Source organism: Zootoca vivipara, chromosome 1 (assembly GCF_965207765.1).
Source record: "Zootoca vivipara chromosome 1, rZooViv2.hap1.1, whole genome shotgun sequence".
NCBI lineage: Eukaryota > Metazoa > Chordata > Lepidosauria > Squamata > Lacertidae > Zootoca > Zootoca vivipara.
The window spans coordinates 129,769,877-129,793,671 of NC_142582.1; the positions used below are offsets into that span (position 1 = coordinate 129,769,877).

General features: G+C 45.7%; 1 protein-coding gene across 1 annotated transcript; it reads right to left on the reverse strand.

Annotated features, from left to right (window-relative positions):
* Nucleotides 1-1,050: 1,050 nt before the first annotated feature.
* Nucleotides 1,051-12,798, reverse strand: CDKN3 (cyclin dependent kinase inhibitor 3). Its single transcript, XM_035101117.3, has 8 exons — nucleotides 12,747-12,798; nucleotides 9,314-9,381; nucleotides 5,724-5,776; nucleotides 5,452-5,496; nucleotides 4,525-4,747; nucleotides 3,686-3,717; nucleotides 2,322-2,425; nucleotides 1,051-1,458 (listed from the first exon to the last, which is right to left on the reverse strand). Exons 1-8 carry the CDS (start codon nucleotides 12,768-12,770, stop codon nucleotides 1,372-1,374), a joined length of 636 nt encoding a protein of 211 aa, XP_034957008.3. The 5' UTR covers nucleotides 12,771-12,798; the 3' UTR covers nucleotides 1,051-1,371.
* Between the last annotated feature and the right edge of the window lie 10,997 nt (nucleotides 12,799-23,795).

Genomic DNA, 23,795 nt, shown 5'->3' on the forward strand with positions numbered 1-23,795 from the left:
CTTCCTATAGGACAGAAACAAATTTTTTATAAGATACTGATGCTGTCACCAAACTCCCTCACTTAAAATACAATGTCTACTTTCATTCAAAGTAGCTTAGTTTGTGGTCCTTTTTTACATATAAGGTACTAGGGTGTGAGTGTAGGAGAAACTGAAGAATCCCTGTAGAGAGGTGTGAATCTCTTTATAATATATAGGCATCCCATAAACATAGGATAGCGATAATGGCTCCTCAGCGCTAATATCTCCTGGGGTTTTTTTAATTGGGTTGGATAATTTTTTTGGGGGGGGGGAGATCAGATAGCAGTCGATGGGAAAGAACTCTTAAGACCCTCTCGATTGACTGCCAGTCAAGAGTAGACAGCAGTGGACCAGATGGAGACACAGTTTGACCTACATATGTAGGTATTTCTGAGGCTGAAACAAAGGGGGGGGAACATTTCCACTTTTACAGAGCCTTCCAAAGTCTCTTAAAGAAGCAGCCTGCCCAAGCTAACATCAACCAGGGTTTCTGCCTAAGCTTACCTTTGATATGGCTGGCTACATCAAATAGATCAATTTGCCCTTGATGATTTCAGAATGGGAAATTCAAATGGAACAGGAGGCACTTCTGGTTTAACAGGTACCAGCTGGTTTTTAGAAAGCCTCAATAGCAGTAAATTGTTTCAGGATGATAGGAAATCAGTGGGGGGCAGTTACAGGAACAGCACATAGGTTTCCAGAGAAGTGAACAGGAAAGTAAGGTGCAAGCTAGCAGGGGCAGTATTTTGTGCAATATTTGTTCAAACCTCATGGGAGAGACACATTTGGAAAGGCAGCCCATGTTAAAGACATCGTCCAGAATGCCAGCTGTTGCGGGTGTGTCCTAGGACATAACTTAGCAGGAAATCTTTCGACGCACCCTAAAGTTTAAAAATGCCAGATTCTGTTTTCTTCTATAGGGCTTCCCACAAACCAGAGAGGTGCAAGAACAGAGAACAAACAGACATGTCCCACCCAAAGCACAGAAAATAAGACGTGGGATGGAGAGTTAAAAATATGAACAGAAGGTTTGATACTAATCATATTTATTGTGAATTCAACCACATATTGAGAATGTTACGTTTCAGGAATCCATCGACAAATGTGCGCTTTAAAACATGAATTTATGCTGTGAAAACATCACAGTATTGCTCTTGCTTACAGAGAACCCTCACAGCTTACATTTGTTGTATTTTGCATCAGACAGCTTGCCAGGGAGATGTGCCAGGATAACTTGACTAATTAAGTTCCAATGAGACGTTGGAGGCAGGTGCATTTTCACCTGCATGCCCAAAGCAAAGGCAATCCAGCAGGGTCACGTAAGAAGCAGCTCAATTCCACTGCTGCTGTTTATCGTGATACTGATCTTGCTATTGCACCTTCTGTCGCTAGATGGACAGCCAGGGTCTCTCGAAAATCATGTAGGTAGTTGTATTGCTGCAAGGGAAAGCAGGATGGATAAGCCGCTGTTCTCTAATCACAGATGCTAAAATGAGGACGGTTGTGAAAGGTGGTTGTGAGAATAGATTTCTGAAGGCCCAAAGGAAGTACTCCTGACTCCCTGCCAATCCACTTTTTAGCTGTCAATCAGATCCCCTTCCTTTCTCAGGTTCTACAAAGTATTGTCTGCTGGGAGTGCAGGTTCCTAGAGTATCTTTCAGTTTCTCCTCCCTCCCACCTGAACTTGCTTAGAGAGACCAGGCCCAAGATCCTTCTAATCTGCCTGCTCACATGTCCCTGGTTTTTGCAGTCCATTCAATGGCAAGCTCCCTGAATAAGAGGACAATGGGAGATGCTGGGTAGGATTCACTAAACCAGCACCATCAGTAGAAGCCTGGCACAAGGACTTCCACTTGTGCAACAGGGATTTCCTGCCATCTCCTCCCCCTGAAATTGACTTCAAGGGGGTCCAGAGAACATCCCACAGAACAGCACATGGGGGAGGATAGGAAAGGGGGGGATTGTTCCATCTGGCAAGCTGCAAGGTTTGCACAGATGGAATGATTGGAAGAGCACAGTGTTGAATTCCACCCAATAATTAATTTCGCTTGTTTCATGCCTAGAAAGCACGTCTGAGGGGTTTTCTGTAAGGGCAATGCAGGATTCTGGTATGGCCTTGTGGTCAAGAGCAGAAATGGTGAATTATGGATACCGTCACCAGTAGCACCATATCCTGCTTTAACTCTTAGAAAGCCAGGAGAGATTTTCAGTCCCAAACAAAAGACTGCCTTTAGTCAGCTGTTGCCCTTTATCTTGTCCTCCCACTCCCAAGCAAGGCCCAGCATGGCCTTCCCTCATACCTTTATGGTTTGTATAGCTCCTGAACCTCTCAAGTCTCGCAGGCTGTCTATGGCCTGTTGTGGGCCTATTGTGTTAGATATCTGAAGCAGAAGGCAAGCTGCTACTGTAAAAAAAAACGGAAAAAAAAACCAAGAGATGTCCTGCTTAAGGAAACTAGTAGTATTTAGTGAGGAGGCAGAAGCTGCTTGAAAGCCTGAGTGAATAATAATAATAGTAACAATGATGATGATGAGGATGTTATAATTTGTACCCTACCCATCTGCCTGCGTTGCCCCAGCCACTCTGGGCAGCATCCAAAATATAAAAATACAGTGAGACATCAAACATTTTAAACTTCTTTATACAGGGCTGCCTTCAGATGTCTTCTAATAGTCATGTACTAAAGTTGTTTATCTCCTTTTCATCTGATGGGAGGGCATTTCACAGGGCAGGCGCCCTCTGCCTGGTTCCCCGTAACTTCACATTAATATATTTAAGATTGCAAATCCTATATGCATTCACCTGGCAGTAAGTCCAACTGAACTCGGGGGAGATTACTCCCGATTATATATGCCAGGGATTATGTTGCATGTGAAGGATGAGCAACATCTGGCTCTCCAGATGTGGCCAATTGTTAGGAATGAAGGGAGTTGTAGGCCCAACATCTGGAGAGCTGTAAGTTCTCCATTCCTGCTGTACATGCTCAGAGCACATTCTCTCACCTATCCAGGGTACAAGAATCCCGTGAAGCAATCATTACACTTGTTGAGGCTAAAGCTAAGAGAGTGGCTTGCTTAAGGAACCCCAAGGAAGTCACAGCTGAGATACAGGGCAGCACAGAAATATCACACCTTCTGCATTTCATGACCTTTGTCCCCAATGTAACCCTAACCTGCCAGCTGAGAATAACTGTTCATGAAAGCTTCTGCCATAATACACCTGTATTTCAGGTGCCACAACAATCTTTGAGCTTTAAAGCAAGGACTCCCAGCTCCAATCTCATACTGTTCACCATGACACAGGTCTTGCAAGGAAGTTCCACTTTCCTCTTTTTATTGCCCATCTTGGCTCTTCATGGGCACATCAGTAATATTAATAAAAATAAAAGATTAATAGTTCTCACAACTTGCAGGAAAAAAATTGCACTCTGCCAGTGATGCTCCTCTTCCAGAGTTGTTACTTAGGGAGTAGAAGGCATGGAGAATTCCTCCGACTCAGCTGTGAAAGAGCTTCCGCCTTTTACATCTGCAAAGATGAGTCTGAGGCTACTGGTGGAGAAAGTTGTGTAACATACTAGAGGACATAGGTTCACGAGCAGATGGATTTATGCAGGAAAATGCCAATATTAAACCAATTAATGCTTTTTAAAAAAGTAGTTACTTACTGAGACAGGATCTTCCAAGCCCTCCATAACAGCTGAAAGGGGGGGGGAAAGGATTGGGCTTTTTTTTCTTTCTTCAAAAACAGAACAAGTACATTGTGATAGTATCAAGAGTCAAAATGAACCAGCTCTGTCTTGTTCCAGAAAAAGGTTTCCAATCTGATATTGAGAGGCACTCCTTAACATAGCCACCCCAAACCTGCTACCGTTCATTTGACTTTCATCAGTGTCAAGTTGGGGAAAGATGCCCTGACATAGGCATGTTCAGGGCTCCATGTAGCTCTGTGTTTCTTGAGCTCCCCTTCAAAAGCCCAGTCCTAACCTACGATGACTCTGTATAAGGGCTCTCCAGTTTTCTTATAATGAACCCTTATTGTTGCATAGGACAGAAGCTTCTCTGTGGCACCATTTTTTTTAAGCTAAGCGAATCTGGGTGCCGCATGGGAGAGTGCTGGAAATCTTTTGAGGGCTGCCTTTAAGCTTCTTAGAGCAAAGGCAGGATAAAAAAATAATTACTAAGAGTCTACAGTGAAATCTTGGGAATGGCACACATCTTCCTTCTCATCCTGACATCGCAAGCTCACCGCTCTTCTCCCACTTTTCCCTAAAGCATTCGATTGTAGGATTTTCTTGATTTAGGAAGATTCTCTAGGATGCGGCACACCTGCTTTTTATTTTGTCCCACCTACACGGGAATGGCGGAAACATTCAAGGGGGTGGCAGAAGCTGGGAGGCAAATTTCTGAACTGTGGTGTCAGCAGAAAACTTAGGTGGATGTTTGCAGGTTGTGACCATCTTTACTTGTGGAGAGAGGACAAAAGACCTGGTGCACTGGAACTCACTGTATTAAGGTTTTCCGGTCGCCTTCGAGGCAACTCCTCAGGTCCTTTAGAATCAGGCAACATTTGGCTATGTCTGGAGTGTCTCCGTCAGGTATAGGGTGATGGTGCACAGCAATCCCTTGGCTCTGATATGCCTCTAGGAGGTGTGGGACACGGTATTTTGAAAGCTCTCCTCTGGTACAGAGGACAAAGACTTCCTGCACCCCGAAGCTCTTCAGTTCATCTGCAAAGGAACAAAGCTGTTTGCCTTGTTAAAATGCTATGTGAAACCATACAAGCCTTGTGAATCCTAACTCAGAAAACAATTCAAATTGACTTTACAACAAGGAATTTGTGTGTTCCATGACCTGATTATTAGGCAAACCACGGGTGCTAGGCATAAAGCTTGCCTAATTTTAGCAACTGAAATTGCAGCACTGCCCTGGAATTTGATACTCTGGCAGGGCGGAATTAGTGCTTGGCTCAGGATACAAGGAAAATAAATGTTCCAAGGAGAGCAGCAACATTTAATAATTTATTGGTTAACTAATTTTTTAAAAAAGATGATCAATAAAAAGCTGTCCCCAATTAGACACTAAATACTTAAAATGCTCAAATCATTTTTTAAATTGTAATTTTTTAAAATTAAAATGTAAAAACAATTCATTTAAAATAAAAATCTCAAATCATTATTAAAGCAATAACTGCAGGTGGCAAATGCCATCTTAAGAGCTTTTCTCTCAAGGGAGAGGGAAGAGGAAATGTCTCTTCTGGAACCCTTTATCAGGAAAGATGTTACACAAAGAAGGGGATAAGGAAAAATAAGAAAACCAAAAATGCTTATCCCAGAATCCTATGCCAGTTGCAAGGCATAAGAAATGGGAAACTTGGAGCGAACAGGCATTGAAGGAAGGCTGAAAGATCCCTACGGCACTGTTATATAATTACCTATATCTTTCTGAAGGCTTCTTCTAATACTTTTGAATCGGCAACCTAAAATGATGCATGAAAGAACATATCAAGTACTGCTAGAAATATAACAAGTATTTGTTAAATACAAGACATCTATGTCTATTTACCACCAACAGGCCACCTTATTCAGTTATATTTCATTTTACCTCAAATGTAATGACATAGGCAGATTAATGTGGGGTAGGGTAAGTTAAGATTCCCCCCCCCCATCAAATGAATGAGCTTTTAAATAAGTTTTTATTGCATACCTGGTAGTGAGCAAATTCCCAGAAATTGGGAATAGGTTGGTGATAGGGCTAACCTACAGAAAGAAAGAAAGTTAAAAACCTTTACAGTGAGATTTACATTTGCAATCAGCAAGTTCTCTTTACAACTACAGGTCTGGTACACGGAACAGCAGGAGAAGAGTTTAAAATCTAGCTCACAACTCCTCTACATGTCCTTTTCATTGCACATGCATAGTTTGTGCTCATGATGCAATCGGGGTGGTTACATGTGACCCCATTTTCAACACTGTTTGAGTCTGCAACAGTTCTGGGGAGCAGTCACACTGCTTCATTTCCAGCCAGTGCATATCACACAACATCCTGCTGAAATCCTGTAACCTTTTATATTGGTTGATCTTTGTCCCAGTATTGTTGTGCAATAATGTGGAAGGATTGGGGAAGCCAGCTTGACAAGGGGAGGAATGACTGCTGGGAGGAATGCCTGCGAGAAGAAACGCCATGGGGCATCTGCAGCAGTGCAACCGGATGCCTTCATCTGCCCCAGCTGCAACAAGACATGTCTCTCCCGCATCAGTCTCTACAAGCACAGCAGGTGCTGTAACTCTCCAACCGTTTGACTTCACCCTCAAAGGCGCACTCCTCCATTGTCTCCCGAGACAGATGAATGCCAACAAAAAATTGAGGAAGCACCACAGAACAAGCTAAAACAGAATAACACACCCACCCCATGCACTATTATTGTGCAAAGAACACGTTGCAGAACACACCCACACTAAAAAAAAAAGACTAGTCTGGAAAGGCCCTCAGAGATTCTTCAGATGGTTACAGACAGTGAAAGGATTTATGATGCTGACCTGTGGAGGGACATTCAAGTTGCAAAACATAGGGGTATATAAGAAGATGTGTTTAACACAATCTGGAAATTACAAGGTTGCGGCTGATCAATTAGTGTGAAATAATTTTGGAAGTGGGAGAACCTTGTGTAGCCACCCAGGTGAATTGTGGGTAACATCTGGGGTACTGCTTATGCCAGGGGTTCCCAACAAAATTTTCTCGAGGACCCCTCATCGAGCCGCTATTGTGACAAGGACCCCCATTAATTCCTAATCCTAAAATTAAAAAGTGAGAGCCAAATTAAGAGTCTTTTTATATTTTATATTTATACGTTTTTTACAGTTACGATTTAGGTTCAATGGACACTGACAAGATCGGTTCGAGAGTCACTGACTTACTTGCTTGAACATCAAATGCATTATCTTCCTCTTCATCTGTAGGCCTTTGTCATTTTAACGAACCACTTTTTAACCAACGGTCCATTTTTAACTACGCGAACTGTAGCTTCCGCGAAAAACAACGCTTTGTTTACAAACACTACTGTTTTGCAAAGAGGCAGCGCACGCCAGGGAGGAGGGAGGGGAATGGAGACAGGGTACCTGCGCAGTAGCGCACAAATTAAGCCGACGCGCGCAAAGCATCTTGAGGAGGTGAGCGTTAGTAGAATGCGCGCGCTGCCTCTTTGCAAAACAGTAGTGTCTGTAAAGCGCCACCTAACGGCATACAGCAGAACTACTGCCTCTATCTAATTCTAGTTTTGTGCTAGACTCTGCTCATGCAGGAAGCAGCCAAAACAAAAAAATCTGTTATCATACAAAATATATTTAATATATTTTTTATTCTAATAGCATCTTGCGGACCCCTCTGGCATAGCTCGCGGACCCCTGGGGGTCCCCGGACCACCTGTTGGGAACCACTGGCTTATGCTATTGAATTACTTAAAAGAAGGGAAACTCCCGTTACTTTCCATCCAAGGGTTACCTTGGATCCAACCAATTTCCACTAAACCAATTCATGGCATACTACAGCAGTTTTCTTGACTCTCTTTTCTGTTACAAATAATCTCTGCAGCCCAAAGGAGAAATGCAAGGTATGCTTTGGATGGTTATAAACACAGGGTACCTGCATTCAGTGCAAAATGGTAAAGCTGCTGTGACTTAGAAACTTGTTTGGCAGAATGTGCTGAAAACTGGCCATATTATACTCATCACAAGGTAGGTTATCCATGCCCCTTGAGAAGGCAGGTTCAGGGTGTGGGGGGTTTCTCCTAGATCCAGCAGTATCACTAAAGCACAAGTGACCTCTGTAGCACAGAATGCATTTTATCAGCTATGGCTAGTTCACCACCTGTAGCTAGTTTTGGACAAAAATAGGCAAGTCACAGTCCATCTACGCTCATACAATGTTCTAATTGTATTACTGCAATGTGTTATTGTGCAACTGCCCTTGAAGACAGCTCAGAAGTTTCAAGTTGTACAGTGGTACCTCGACTTATGAAGGCGATCCGTTCCGCGGTGCTTTCAGAACTCGAATCCTTCGTAAGTTGAAGCGTCCATTTTGCGCATGCGCAGACCGTGAAACCGCGCGCCGCTTCTGCGCATGCGCAGACCACGTGCACGGCGAAAATACTTCCGGGTTAGCGGACTTCATAAGTCAAGGCATTCGTAAGTCGAGGTAGCATTGTACAAACTTGTTGGCATCTGTCTGTCTCAAGAGACAATGGAGTGTGTCTCAGGGTGAATTCATTAGCAACACTGAAGTGTCCTCTCCGAGGTGCAGGCCTGGGCAGTGGGCAGTGTGTATGGAGGTCCTGAGCTGCCCAAATGACAAGACCCCGCCCCCAGTGCCGTCTTAAGCCTATCTGGTGCCGTGGTGCAGCGGCGGTAGAAACACAGGCAGGGGTGCTGCCACCTGTGCTCCACTTCTGCCTCCGCCTGCTCGGCTGAAGGGCTGTGCAGTGCTGCTGCCCAGGGAGCCCTGGCTGCCATGCCGACGGGAGGCTCGCGGCCGGCTTCCCCGCAACAGTGCCCGCAGCCCGAGAAGAGGCGGGTGAGGGCGGCGCTGCTGGCAGGGCTTGAGGGCGGCTCCTCCCACAGGGAGGAGGCTCTGGGCACAGCATGGCAGAGGCGCCCTCCAAAGCGCCCTTCAGAACGTGGTGTCGTGGCGCCTTGCGCCAGTAGCCTCTATGGCTACGACGCCCCTGCTCCCCCCCCCCTTAGATTCACTGATGTGGTCCAAAGGAAAACAGAGCAAAACGTTTGGCACCAGCTTGGCTGCAGGAGTTGCTGGAAGGAGGCATACCAGGCACCATCCTTAGGGGCTCCACTCCGGATTTGTGTAGGGTTTTACTCCTTAGCCTTTTCTTCTCCTGAAGATATTCCGGAAGGCAGCAGAGGTTTAGGACCAGGGTTTTCCTTCTCTTACCTTATATGGGCTAGTTTCACAGATTAATGAACCCCACCTGCCCATCACTTCCCTCTGCAGCATGTGCAGAAACCCACTCTTGGTCTCGTCCACTCAATCTGCCAGAGCCTGTCTTCGCATGCAGGGGAAGTCCCTAACGCATTGTGGGTTTGAGACCCATCGGCTACTGTCACCTGGTCGAAGCTGTTCTTGGTGTGTGGCCACTGTCGCATACTGACAGTTTCCAGGAGCCGCAGGCGAGAGCTGAGTGCGGGTTGCAGGGAGCACAACTACCCCTCCCCTAACACGCCATATGAAGAAAATTAAGAAAGCTATGAAACTGGAAGGGATCCCCTGAGGAAATCTGGACCTACCAGGATACTTGAAAGGGTACCTGTTCTTCCTCCGAGGGTTCTTCATCCGATGAGTCGAACTCGTTTGCCTGCATTGCAACATTTTACACCATCAGCCCCACCTACTGCACACACGACACCTCGGGGTACAAATCAACTTCTCCTTCCCACACGTCTAATAAATTGTTGATACCTGTATAGCTGCTTCATGACTATTGTTCATTCTGGCTGGCCAGGAATGCCTTGACCAGAATTAGTTTTTATTATTATTACATATCTCCCTTTATTGTGACATTTAGATTAGTGACATGTCCTCCAGCATTTAAGTTGAAAATAAGGGCACAGTGTCATCACAGGGTGGTGGGTGAGGAAGTTCCAGGCCTATTGAGCAGCAAGGGCAAATGGGCAGAGTCTTTTCAGGGAGCAGGAGATCTTCAGCCGTCAGAGGGGGATGGAGCAAAGATTTAGGGTGGCTATGGGGTCTACTTTACAGAGGACTGTCCACTATATCTGTTTTAATGTGGGGTTTATTGCCTGCTTGGTTGTAAGTCACTTTGGGTTGCCCTGGGCTAAAGCAATTAAGAAATTTAAATAATAATAATATATGAAGCGCTGTTTGGTTTAAAGCAGGCATGGTCAAAGTTGGCCCTCCAGCTGTTTTGAGACTACAACACTCATCATCCCTAGCTAACAGGACAAGTGGTCAGTAGTCCCAAAACAGCTGGAGGGCCAAGTTTGGCCATGCCTGGTAAAGATAAACAACTCTAAGAAGGAAGATCACCATGTGTCTTGAAGTTGCAGACAGCTGGACAGCAGAACGAACAGGTTCCTTGGGTCACTCACCCAGTTTCCCCCACTAGGATAAAAGGTTACAGTTTCTCCATTTAATTATACTGTCGACATTCAGATGTTGCAACTGTACATTTAAATGGCCACGTGCAAATGTTACATGCGTCCTCGTCTTTTTTTGAGGGGACATTGCGTAAGTTTCCGTGCGCTGCTCTGGTTCACCAGAAGCTGCTTAGTCATGCTGGCCAAATGACCCGGAAGCTGTACGCCAGCTGCCTCAGCCAGTAAAGTGAGATGAGTGCCGCAACCCAAGTCATCTGCAACTGGACCTAATGGTCAGGGGTCCCTTTTAAGTGGCCACCCTCCAAATGTAATTGGTGGGGTTGCAATGGGGTATAAGAGTGGAGAGACGAGGCCACGAAGGGCTGGGAAGGCAAGAGCCATGGGATATATCCAGCCTCATATAACCAACATGCTTAAGGCTAATTAATAGATGATGGGGTTAAGACCATGGAATAAGCTATCCTGCCTGCCTTCGCTACATCACTTCCCCTCACCTTGAAAGTAATAAAGCTCTTGGGTCTCCCAGTTTCCATCTTTGTATGCTTTGTTGTTGTTTAGTCGTTTAGTCGTGTCCAACTCTTCATGACCCCATGGACCAGAGCACGCCAGGCACTCCTGTCTTGCACTGCCTCCCGCAGTTTGGTCAGACTCATGTTCGTAGCTTCGAGAACACTGTCCAACCATCTCGTCCTCTGTCGTCCCCTTCTCCTTCTTGTGCCCTCCATCTTTCCCAACATCAGGGTCTGTTCCAGGGAGTCTTCTCTTCTCATGAGGTGGCCAAAGTATTGGAGCCTCAGCTTCAGGATCTGTCCTTACAGTGAGCACTCGGGGCTGATTTCCTTCAGAATGGATAGGTTTGATCTTCTTGCAGTCCATGGGACTCTCAAGAGTCTCCTCCAGCACCATATGTATGCTTTATATTATTATTATTATTATTATTATTATTATTATTATTATTATTATTATTCTAAGGAAGGGGGAGATTGAGTATCTTCCCTGATTACTCCCCGTGCACGAGCCACACAGGGAACATAAATCTGTGTTGAAGGCATGGCGTGGATTGTGTTTATGAAATATAAAACTGAGCACCTGCATATCACGCATTTCATATAACTACCCCAACCCTGACTTTAATATTAAATGCTTTGTTTTTTGTGGGTTTGCTCTTTTACATGTAGACCTCCCTGGAGAATACTACCCAAGAGCACCATAGAAAATGCTACAATAATAACAATTAATAATAATAGCAGTTAGAATCATAGAATCATAGAGTTGGAAGAGACCACAAGGGCCATCCAGTCCAACCCCCTGCCAAGCAGCAAACACCATCAAAGCATTCTTGACATATGCTTGTCAAGCCTCTGCTTAAAGACCTCCAAAGAAGGAGACTCCACCACACTCCTTGGCAGCAAATTCCACTGTCGAACAGCTCTTATTGTCAGGAAGTTCTTCCTAATGTTTAGGTGGAATCTTCTTTCTTGTAGCTTGAATCCATTGCTCCGTGTCCGCTTCTCTGGAGCAGCAGAGAGCAACCTTTCTCCCTCCTCTATATGACATCCTTTTATATATTTGAACATGGCTACCATATCACCCCTTAATCTTCTCTTCTCCAGGCTAAACATACCCAGCTCTCTAAGCCGTTCCTCATAAGGCATCGTTTCCAGGCCTTTGACCATTTTGGTTGCCCTCCTCTGGACACGTTCCAGTTTGTCAGTACCCTTCTTGAACTGTGGTGCCCAGAACTGGACACAGTACTCCAGGTGAGGTCTGACCAGAGCAGAATACAGTGGTACTATTACTTCCCTTGATCTAGATGCTATACTCCTATTGATGCTGCCCAGAATTGCATTGGCTTTTTTAGCTGCTGCATCACACTGCTGACTCATGTCAAGTCTGTGGTCTACCAAGACTCCTAGATCCTTTTCACATGTACTGCTCTCAAGCCAGGTGTTCCCGCAGAAATGGTTAAAGCAGAAATAAATCCCTTTACCAAAGGGTTTTTCTTTCTTTTTTGCCACCATCCTCCTAGAGGCCGTGCCTTGGGCACCCCCTTGCTTTCTGCTTTCCTAGAAGGGCCAATAATTCGTGGGTCTTGAGAATCTTATAAATCGGGTAGGGTGCTCTTAATGCACCCCGAAGTTGTTTTTTAGGTTCCTTACGTGGGTTTTTGTTTATCTGTTTACTTGCAAATCACTTTGGCTCGCCTTGGGCAATATAAAGCGACCGACAAATGTAATAAATAATATAAATAAATAAATTGGTCCTACAAGCCTGTGAGGGGCGAATTAACACCGAACATTTTTTTTTTTGCCTTCTGTCGCCTTTCCCTCCCCTCCCCCCCTTAATCTCCAATCTGAGGGAAATTCACTCTGCACGTGCTCAGAGGTACCCTTAAAGCGGCCGACGTGGAAAAACGAGATTGGTAAGGGGAGGCGGGGAGAGGCTGAGAAGAAAGGGATCCCATTCGCCCCGCGCTCAGTCCGTCACAGGAGAACGAGGTGGGGGCAAAGCCCCTTTTCCCCGCCCAAAATACAGAAAACGGCGCAGGATTGGCAGTTCCCCTCCCACTCTCCCGCGTTGCTAGGATACAGCCTCTCCTCACCTCAGCTGCGCGGACTCGCGCCATCCTCTCTGCTGAAAAACAACAACAAACCGCCGTCGGCCGCCAACGGTTTCGAAAAAGAGAGCTCGCGCCGGAGCCGAGAATGGGGATTGGCCCTTTTTCCTACCGCCCCTTTGCCGGCGCCCTATCAGCCGGCAGGGAATAATAAAGCTCCCGCCTTGCTAGGGCTTCTTGGAAGGACGTTTCTTATTGGACAGTGGCCTTGAAGAACCCGCCCCCGCCTGCTCTTAACTCAAAGCGGTTTACAAGTACTAAAACAATAATGAAAAGACAATAGCACATAATTAAAATCCACAATGAAACAATTCCAGTTTTTCACATTAAGTATCAGTGAATTTTTTTTGTTTAAAAGGTAATCACAGCATCACATTAAAATTCCATTAAAATTAAAAAGATACATTTCATTATTATTTCATCTTTATCTATAATCTCTCATAATTCAGTTGCAGAATCAGTTACTGTTTTGAAATACACATTATTTTACCCGACAGTTTTACCCTTGCTAGCGCAGAGGATCTATGTAAATAAGGCATTTTGTTAGTTCCACGTTTTTATGAATTAGTTCCCCCCCCCTTTCTTCAATGGACAACCCAGCCCTATACAGTACGTGCCTACTCAGAAGTAAGTCTCGCTGAGTTCAACAGAGCTTACTCCCTTGTAAGTGGGTACAGGACTGTGAGGAAAAAAAGGAGTTTTAGTAAAACACGACTGCAGCAGTAGAGGGCACCCTTGCTTTATAAATGCAAAACACTCTTTAAAAAATCTGCTTTGTAAAAATATGTTTGTTAGCATCACATTATGCACTTGCAAAATAATTGATCAATACAGCACCACTCATGGTTAGCCTTTTGCACATCAAGTACTTGAACAGCAGGGTGTAAAAACTGGAATGGTTTAAACATATCTAAATGAGCCTGTCTGTTTCCCCCTTTGTTAAAAAAAATGTTACTAGAATCATAGCATCTTAGAGTCTGAAGGGACCCTCAGGGGGCATCTAGCCCAACCCCCTGTCATGCAGTAAACTCAGCTAAAACATCCATGACAGATGGCCATCCAAAAACCTCTGCTTAAAAACCTCCAAGGAAGGAGAGTCCACTACCTCCCGAGGGAGACTGGCAAACAGCTTTTCCTGTCAGAAAGCTTTTCCGTATGTTTAGTCCCCTTTCTTGCAGCTTGAAGCCATTGGTTCGAGTCCTACCTTCCAGATGAGGAGAAAGCAAGCAAGCTCCCTCCACCATGGGACATCCCTTGAGATATTGGAAGTTGGCTATCCTCTCTCCTCTCGGTCTCTTCTTTCCCAGGCTAAACATACCCAGCTCCCTCAACTGATCCTCATGGGGCTTGGTTTCCAGACCCGTGATCATCTTGACCAGGGGTCAGCAAACTTTTTCAGCAGGGGGCCGGTCCACTGTCCCTCAGACCTTGTGGGGGGCCGGACTATATTTTGAAAAAAAATAAAAATGAAGAAATTCCTATGCCCCACAAATAACCCAGAGATAAAAGGACACATTCTACTCATGTAAAAAGACGCTGATTCCCGGACCGTCCGTGGACCGGATTGAGAAGGTTTTGGGGCCAGATCCGGCCCCCGGGCCTTAGTTTGCATCCCCATTATCTTGACTGTCTTCCTCTGCTCACACAGAATCGGCAAAATCTCACCCAAAATTGCTGCTGATGGAAGCAGCACTTGTCTGTCATGATGGATGGAGGAGGGCGGCACAGTGACGCAACAGCAAAAAAAGGCTAATGCTATTCTAGGCTGCATCAGCTGAAGTCTAGTGTAAGGTTACCAGATTTTTTTTTCAATGAATCTGTGGTCACTTTTCAACCTTAATGGATTTTGTCAGGGGACTGATTTGTAAATCCGGGGACTGTCCCCAGGAAACGGGGACGTCTGGTAACCTTACCTTAGTCTAGTGTCCAGATCAAGGGAAATAATAGTACCACTCTATTCTGCCAGTAGTGATGTATGGAAGTGAGAGCTGGACCATAAAGAAGGCTGATCGCCGAAGAATTGATGCTTTTGAATTGTGGTGCTGGAGGAGACTCTTGAGAGTCCCACGGACTGCAAGAAGATCAAACCTATCCATTCTTAAGGAAATCAGCCCTGAGTGCTCCCTGGAAGGACAGATCGTGAAGCTGAGGCTCCAATACTTTGGCCACCTCATGAGAAGAGAAGAATCCTTGGAAAAGACCCTGATGTTGGGAAAGATTGAGGGCACTAGGAGAAGGGGACGTCAGAGGACAAGATGGTTGGACAGTGTTCTCGAAGCTACGAACATGAGTTTGACCAAACTGCGGGAGGCAGTGCAAGACAGGAGTGCCTGGCGTGCTATGGTCCATGGGGTCACGAAGAGTCGGACACGACTAAACGACTAAACAAACAACAACATTCTGCCTTGGTCAGGCCACACCTTGAATACTGTGTCCAGTTCTGGGTGTTGTGGTTTCTGATATAGGTACAGTACTAGATCAATGCTATCTTCTATCTATCTGGAGAGGTCTGGAGGGTGGCAGCACAAGAACGGGGCCTTCTCTGCAGTGGCTCCCCGCCTGTGGAATGCTCTTCCCAGGGAAGTTCGCCTGATGCCTTCATTATACACCTTTAGGCGCCAGGCAAAAATGTTCCTTTTTAACCAGGCCTTTGGCTGATCTTATTGACACCCAACACCCTTTTAGAATGTGGCTTTTTGAGGGGTAGGGAGGGGTTTATTGAGTTCTTGCTTTTGGTTTGATTTTATATGTTGTGGTCTTGATGTGAACCACCCTGAGACCTCCGGGTATAGGGCGATGTATAAGTTGAATAAATGTAATACAGTGGTACCTCGGTTTATGAACACAATTGGTTCCGGAAGTCTGTTCATAAACTGAAGCGTTCATAAATTGAAGTGAACTTTCCCATTGAAAGTAATGGAAAGTGGATTAATCCGTTCCAGACGGTCCACGGAGTAACCATTCATAAACTGAAGCGAACTTTTCCATTGAAAGTAATGGAAAGTGGATTAATCCGTTCCAGACGGGTCCGCGAAGTACTTAAACTGAAGCGTTCATAAACTGAAACATGGGTGTAATTGGTTCCGGAAGTCTGTTCATAAACTGAAGCGTTCATAAACTGAAGCGAACTTTCCCATTAAAAGTAATGGAAAGTGAATTAATCCGTTCCAGATGGGTCCGCGGCGTTCATAAACCGAAAATTCATAAACCGAGGTGTTCATAAACCGAGGTTCCACTGTAATAATAATAATAATGATAATAATAATAATAATACCACCAAGCACTCCAGTAAAGGTGGTTCAGAGTCTTCTAACATTAGCGTATAAACACTTGATTGATTTTTTCTTATATGCTGCTTTTCCAGAACGAGTTGTGTCCAAAGCAGCTTACTGCAAACATTCAAAACATTAAAAGACACAACTTTGAAAATGCAAAAATGCAAACAAAATACAGAGCATGTCAGTAAATTCAAAGCAACAAAAAGCAACACTTGCATGCAGTCTCTCTCTTCAAGTGTCTTTGGTGCTTGCGTTGCCAATGGAAATAGTTTGGGCTACCGAAATGGTTAACAATAGCATAATCTCAAGTCAGCAAGCATAAAATTGACTTGAGCTGTGGATGTGATTCCCCAGTTTGCAAGACTTTTTCCGAAAGGAGCGAAAAAGCCATCCATTCTGGCCATCCAAGGGAGGGAGGGAAGGTGAAAGGGAGACAAAAAACTATAGGATGAAAACACTATAGTGTTTTTAAGGGCACGTGCGTTAAGAATCTGTTTGAAATAAAATAAAATAGAAAAATTCCTTCCAGTAGCACCTTAGAGACCAACTAAGTTTGTCATTGGTATGAGCTTTCGTGCGCATGCACACTTCTTCAGATACGAAAGCTCATACCAATGACAAACTTAGTTGGTCTCTAAGGTGCTACTGGAAGGCATTTTTCTATTTTATTTTTATTTTGTTTCGACGGCAGACCAACACGGCTACCTACCTGTAACTGTTTGAAACAGTTGAGCTATAATGTGCTTAAACCCAGGGCTGAAAATGGTGTGCAAAGTTATTTTCAGAGAAGAGACGAGTGAAGTATTTGGAAACAGAAAGGCTTAAAAAAACAATATCAGAGAGATCACAAATATCAGAGAGATCACAAATAATACACAAAAGACATGTTGTGAAGAAGGCAGTGGCAGCTTCTGCTTTGTGACTCATAAATCACAATCCTCTTCTCCATCCTTCTTGCCTTTGAGGTCAGCTTTTGATTCCCAAAGGATGGCTGATCCTTCTGTTGGCAAGTCTGCATCTTCATCGCCCCAGGCTGGCTCTTGCCAGTCCTGCTGTCACCATGACCTATTCTTATCTTAATCTCTTTTACTGCCTGAGGTTGCTTCTTCCTGGAGCCATAGGGAAATATAGAGCAAGGGCTGAGATGTGGGAAGGGGGGGGGCAGGCGGTGCCCCAGAGAAGACAATTGCAAGCAGATTAATTCCCAAAGATGCTTATCAAGGAAGGTCATCTGCAGTAATGGCTCATCCACCTTCACAGGGACCCCCGCTGGCTTTGTGCATTCATTAGCAGGTGAGACATTAGACCCCTTTTCAAATACAAATCGTATGTTCCAAAATCTGTTTGTCTTTTTTTGGGGGTGGTGGTGGTTCCATTTGCACTATTGAAGAATACTCTCTTTCTTTCCTAAGCATGCTTCAATCCCAAAGGCTAGGCTATTATTATAATTTGTTTAATTAGTGATGTATGGAAGTGAGAGCTGGATCACAAAGAAGGCTGGGGTCGCGGAAGAATTGATGCTTTTGAATTATGGTGCTGGAGGAGACTCTTGAGAGTCCCATGGACTGCAAGAAGATCAAACCTCTCCATTCTGAAGGAAATCAGCCCCGAGTGCTCACTGGAAGGACAGATCGTGAAGCTGAGGCTCCAATACTTTGGCCACCTCATGAGAAGAGAAGACTCCCTGGAAAAGACCCTGATGTTGGGAAAGATGGAGGGCACTAGGAGAAGGGGACGACAGAGGACGAGATGGTTGGACAGTGTTCTCGAAGCTACGAACATGAGTCTGACCAAACTGTGGGAGGCAGTGGAAGACAGGAGTGCCTGGCGTGCTATGGTCCATGGGGTCACGAAGAGTCGGACATGACTAAACGACTAAACAATAACAACAACAAAAACAATATTCCAGCCAAAGCGCAGCCATTCTTTGAAATGTTTGTTTCTCCAAGTTTTGGAGACCCTCTGTGAATTTGGATAGTGAATATCCTCCAAATGTGTGTGTGCTCAGCTGATACTTTGCATTCAGGATTAAGATATGACATTTCTCACCAATGCCATGCAGTGGCGGTCAGTATTTACCAGTATGTGGCTGCTTGTCCCATGCTTTCTAGGCTTTCAGGGGCCGAGTAGTTTTGCAGTTCGCTAGCCAGAAAGCGTGCACAGAGATACGTAAACTGTACTGGGGAAAATAGTGGGTTTTTATATACATTCTTGAGTCTGACCAAACTGTGGGAGGCAGTGGAAGACAGGAGTGCCTGGTGTGCTCTGGTCCGACTAAACAACAACAACAAATTATTATTCATTAGACTCCTATAGCACCCTTCCTCACAAGATCTCAGGGCAGTTCGCAGGATAAAACACAAGTCAATAGTTAAAACAGAAACAACAAAACAATAACCCCCCCTTCCCACAAACACATTTAAAAGGCTCCAGAATATTCTTATATTTTCCCCTTCCCACCCCAAATAATCACAATCCCAGAATGTATTAATTTCTATGTTTATCCTAAGTCTAGGTAAAGGTAAAGGGACCCCTGACCATTAGGTCCAGTCGTGACCGACTCTGGGGTTGCGCGCTCATCTCGCATTATTGGCCGAGGGAGCCGGCGTCTACTACAATATTAATCAGCCCAAGGCCTGGTTGAAGATGAATGTTTTTGCCTGGCGCCTAACAATGTATAATGAAGGCGCCAGGTGAGCCTCCCTGGGGAGAGCATGCCATGAACAGGGAGCCACTACAGAAAAGGCCCCGTTCTTGTGTTGCCACCCTCCGGACCTCTCATTGAGGAGGCACATTAAGAAGGGGCTCTGATGGTGAACACAGAGTCCTGGTAGGTTCATAGGGGGAGATGGAGTCCTTGTGGTATCGTGGTCCTGAGTAATTTTTTCTTTTTAAAAATAATTTTCAAATTAATTTTTCTGTTTAGCAATTTAAAATACTCATTTTAACATCCTTATAATATCAGTGACTTCCATTCTTCTCTTTCCATGGTTCATTTTACATATCATAAATCTCTGCATATTTTACAAAAACGAAACCATTCAGTAGTCAATTATTACATCCATCTAAACTTATTTACACTGGCTGCCAATGTTTTCAGGTGTACACAATTTTCCCTCATATATTCAATAAACATTTTCCAATCTTCTCTAAATGCATGTTCTTCCCGCTCTCTTATGCCATATGTTAAGTCTGCAAACTGCACATATTCTGTCAACTTAAGTTGTCATTCTTCTTTAGTTGGGTCCTCGCTCGTTTTGCATTTTTGGGCTAAGAAAACACGGGCCGCAGTAGTAGCATACATAAATAACTTTTTGTGACACCTGGGAATTTCAGTCTGCATTATCCCCAACAAAAAAGACTCTGGGTTTTTTTTAAAAAGTACTTTAAAACACCCCCCCCCCAATTCATTGTGGATTTCCCCCCAATACTCTTACCTTTTTTTGGTCCTGAGTCATTTAAGACTTCACAGGTCAAAACCAGAAGTAGGATACAACCTGTTGTCTTTGTCCATGGAGTTTTCTTGGCAGGGATACTGGAGTGGCTTGCCAGTTCCTTCTCCAGGTGGATCACGTTTAGTCAAAACTCTCCACTATGACCTGTCCATCTTGGGTGGCCCTGCATGGCATAGCTCATAGAGTTATTCAAGCCCCTTCACCACGACAAGGCATTGATCGTGAAGCTGAGGCTCCAATACTTTGGCCACCTCATGAGAAGAGAAGACTCCCTGGAAAAGACCCTGATGTTGGGAAAGATGGAGGGCACAAGAAGAAGGGGACGACAGAGGACGAGATGGCTGGACAGTGTTCTTGAAGCTACGAACATGAGTTTGACCAAACTGCAGGAGGCAGTGCAGGACAGGAGTGCCTGGCGTGCTATGGTCCATGGGGTCACGAAGAGTCGGAAACGACTACACGACTAAACAACAACAACAGGATACAACCCCCACCCCCTGCCACAAATAAAACCCAGGGGGGACTTAGCAAAACATCAGATTACAAACATAAGACAAGCCTTCTGGATCAGGCCAATAGCCACTGGCAGAGGAAGGGGGCGCGGTGGGTGCGGTCTGCTCCAGGTGTCATCCCTGGTGTGTGTGTGTGACATTGCTGCACTGCCCCCCTAGGCCGCACACTGCAGGCAGCGCCCCCCTGGGCCGCTTGCCGCTTGCGGCAACCCCTGGGCTGCTTGTTGCTCATGGCAGCCCCCTGGGACACTCGCCGTGGGTGGCACCCCCCTGGGATGATCGCCGCTTGCCGCGGGTGGCACCCCTGCGGGCAGATAGCCCTGCCTCTGCTCTCCAGTATCCTGTCCTCACAGTGGCTGAGCAGTTGCCTGTGGGAAACCAGCAAGCAGGATCTGAGCCCTTGAGTAACTCTTCCCTTCTGTGGTTTCCAGCAACTGATTTCCAGAAGCGTCGCTGTCTCCAGCTGTGGGGGCAGAGCACAGCCATTGTGGCTCGTAGCCCTTGACTGAGCTACAGTACTTGGAAGAATGGCTTGGCCCAGAGCGAAACAGTTCTCCTATGCCTGGAGAGCCTTCTTGAAAAGCCTTGACAAAAAGAGAGTGTGCGCACCCCGCTAGGTGGTGCTCCATTCTCCCCCGCTCCATTCTCCTCTGCAGCCTCATGCTGGAAGCGGGACGCATGTTCGTTTAACGTTATTGCAATTAAGCTTTTGCCACCATTCCCCCCCCCCCCCCGGGTGCCATGTCATTCAAACCATGCTGGCGTAGACTGTGCAGCCCCTTCTCACTCGGCAGACACCAAACAGAAGACGACAGGGACAGGGAGAGAGCAGCAAACAATAAACCAGCCATGATAAAAGGCCTTCTTCCATTTACAGCTTTCTAAGAAGTGGGAAGCGGCTTTATGTCACTTTCCTGGCAAAAGACCCAGGAAGCCTCTTCATTAATGAGCGAAACGCCTCTCGTCCCTTGAAGCTTTGCTCTGGTTTTGCAATGACAGAAGACAGGCCCAGGGGAAACTCCCCAGGGAAATTCCACCATATTAATTCTTCTTATTATTATTATTGCTGGTGTGTTATGGGGAGTACTCCCTCCAAATATATATATATAGCTAAGGGGCCACTTCCTAATTAATCCCCCTACAGTGGGATGGCCGAGGGAAGAGACCCCTAGCACTTTGCCAAAAGAGACAGCCAAGGAGCTTTCCGTCTGGGTGCTAAATGAGGGAAATGTAGCAGGATCACTGGATCACAGAATTGTCGAGTTGGAAAGGGGCCAAGGCGTCATCTAGTCCAACCCTCTGCAAACGCAGAATGGCATGGAAAGGAAAGCGACATGCCGGAGGAAGGAGGCCAGACAACTCTCGCAACGGGGGTGCAAAAGTTGTGATTGCACGGAAAGAGACATGGAAGGCTACTGACTGGTTTTAGATCCTCTTTTGGAGGATCAAATTCATGGAGGAGAGGCTATCAATGGCTACTAGCCAGGCTGGCAATGCTCTGCACTCCGCAATCGGGGGCAGCAAAGCTCCCTTAGAACAGTCAAAGCAGGGCCGTCTTTACCCGAGGGTGCAAGGGGTGCAGGACACCCGGGCGCCGAATTCTGGGGGGCGCCCGGCGTCCTCCATTGAAGCCACCTACGCTCTTAACTATCTACCTGTTATGAAAGAATAAATAATTTTGATCAAGCTAGAAAAACAAAATACATATATACCTAGATGTTACCGAAATGTATACCTACAGTTTCACTAAAGGACTTTCGACTTTGTGCGTTCATTTACCAAAGACGCGCCATGCTAGCGGCGGCACCTGTCATTCACAACTGCGGCGTGCGTGCGAAATTAACTCTTACATCAAAATATTATGTTACATTTTGGGGGCCAATTTGGGGGCTAAACTAAATTTGGGAGCACTGGGCAGATCTTTGCAGCCCGGCGGCGCATGTGCTAAAGACAGCGCTGAGTCGAAGGGCTCTGGATAAAACAGGAAACATCCGCACGATACATTTAAAGCACTATGTTGCCACTTTAGCTTCCACCAAGGAATCCTGAGAGTTGTAGTTTCTTAAAAGAGCGGCGAGAGTTCTTAGGGGACCCCTGTCTTCACGGAGCCACAGTTTCCAGAGCTGTTTAACAACCAATCCCTCTGTTCAGGGGAGTCTGGGAATTGCGGCTCTGTGAAGGAAATAGGGGTCTCCCACCACCAACGTTGAGCACCCTTAACAAACTACAGCTCCCAGGATTCTTGGTGGGGGGCAAGACACATTTGAAGTGGCATGGTAGTGCTTTAAACCAGGGGTCAGCAACCTTTTTCAGCCGTGGGCCGGTCCACCGTCCCTCAGACCATGTGGTGGGCCGGACTATATATTTTTTTTGGGGGGGGGGGAATGAATGAATTCCTATGCCCCACAAATAACCCAGAGATGCATTTTAAATAAAAGCACACATTCTACTCATGTAAAAACACGCTGATCCACGGGCCGGATTCAGAAGGCGATTGGGCTGCATCTGGCCCACGGGCCTTAGGTTGCCTACCCCTGCTAAATGCATACCAGTGTTTTTATACATTTACCAGTGTTGAAGCAATAATTCTTCAACATGGACTGGTCATGTTGTGCAGATGTCTGGTTATCGTATTCCAAAGCAGCTACTCTATTCCGGACTTAAAAATGGAAAGCGTCATGCTGGTGGGCAACAAAAGAGGTTTTAAGACTGTCTCAAGGCAAATCTAAAAAAAAGTAGTATAAACACCGACAACTGGGAAACACTGGCCTGTGAGTGCTCCAGTTGGAGAGCAGCCTTGACCAAAGGTGTCATGGACTTTGAAGACACCCGAACTCAGAACGCAAGGGAGAAACGTGCTAAGAGGAAGGCACGCTTGGCAAATCCACACCGGGATCAACTCCCGCCCGGAAACCGATGTCCCCACTGTGGAAGGACGTGTGGATCCAGAACTGGCCTCCACAGTCACTAATGGACCCATTGTTCAAACCGTGTTTATGGAAGACAATCTTACTTGACTACGAGGGATCGCCAAAGAAGAAGAAGAAGAAGATAGTGTGAATGAGTCCAACGAGCACATTGTTGGTGCGCTTCAAATGTGTCGCCTACCTCTGTTGCTTTGGATATCTAACGAGAATGAGTGGAAAGTGTGCGTCCTTTACCTGGAAATGGATAGCCAAGAGGTGTGGGGTTCTCCTTGGGCAGAAAACGGGTCTGGCAGCCACATGTTCTCCCCCTCCTCGGGTGTGATGATTAGGATGAAAGATGTCACGCCTGGAAACTGCCGTCGAGAGAGATACATGAACCGCAGGCCGCATCTTTCAACAAAGAACATGGCTTCCAGCGTCGGCCAAGCCTTGAAGCCCACCGCTTTGGAAAAAGACATCTGCAGACTCCTAAGGGGGTGGAGGTTCAGATCTCTCTTTACACAGCCATTTCATGCTGTCAAACCAATGGATGCTTAAAAAAATAAAAATAAAAATTATGTTTTAACGGGATGGGTGAGCCACAGCTGTTGGCTGTTCTGTTTTGGCTTAAAAGTCCGCACCCATCAAGCAGTATAATTATCACAATTCGCCCCCCCCCGGATTGGTCTTATACCTGCCACGGCCTCTTTGCACCTTCCACAAGGGCTCTTATGGGTAGGGTTAATATTTATACTGCACTGTGTTTGAAACACTTCACAAGCACTCCTTTGCATTGCAGCCATGAAACAGGTGAAGGAGGCAACATGACAGAAGTCTGATGTAGAATACTATAGAATATTATTCATTTGAGCAGCTGAAGACA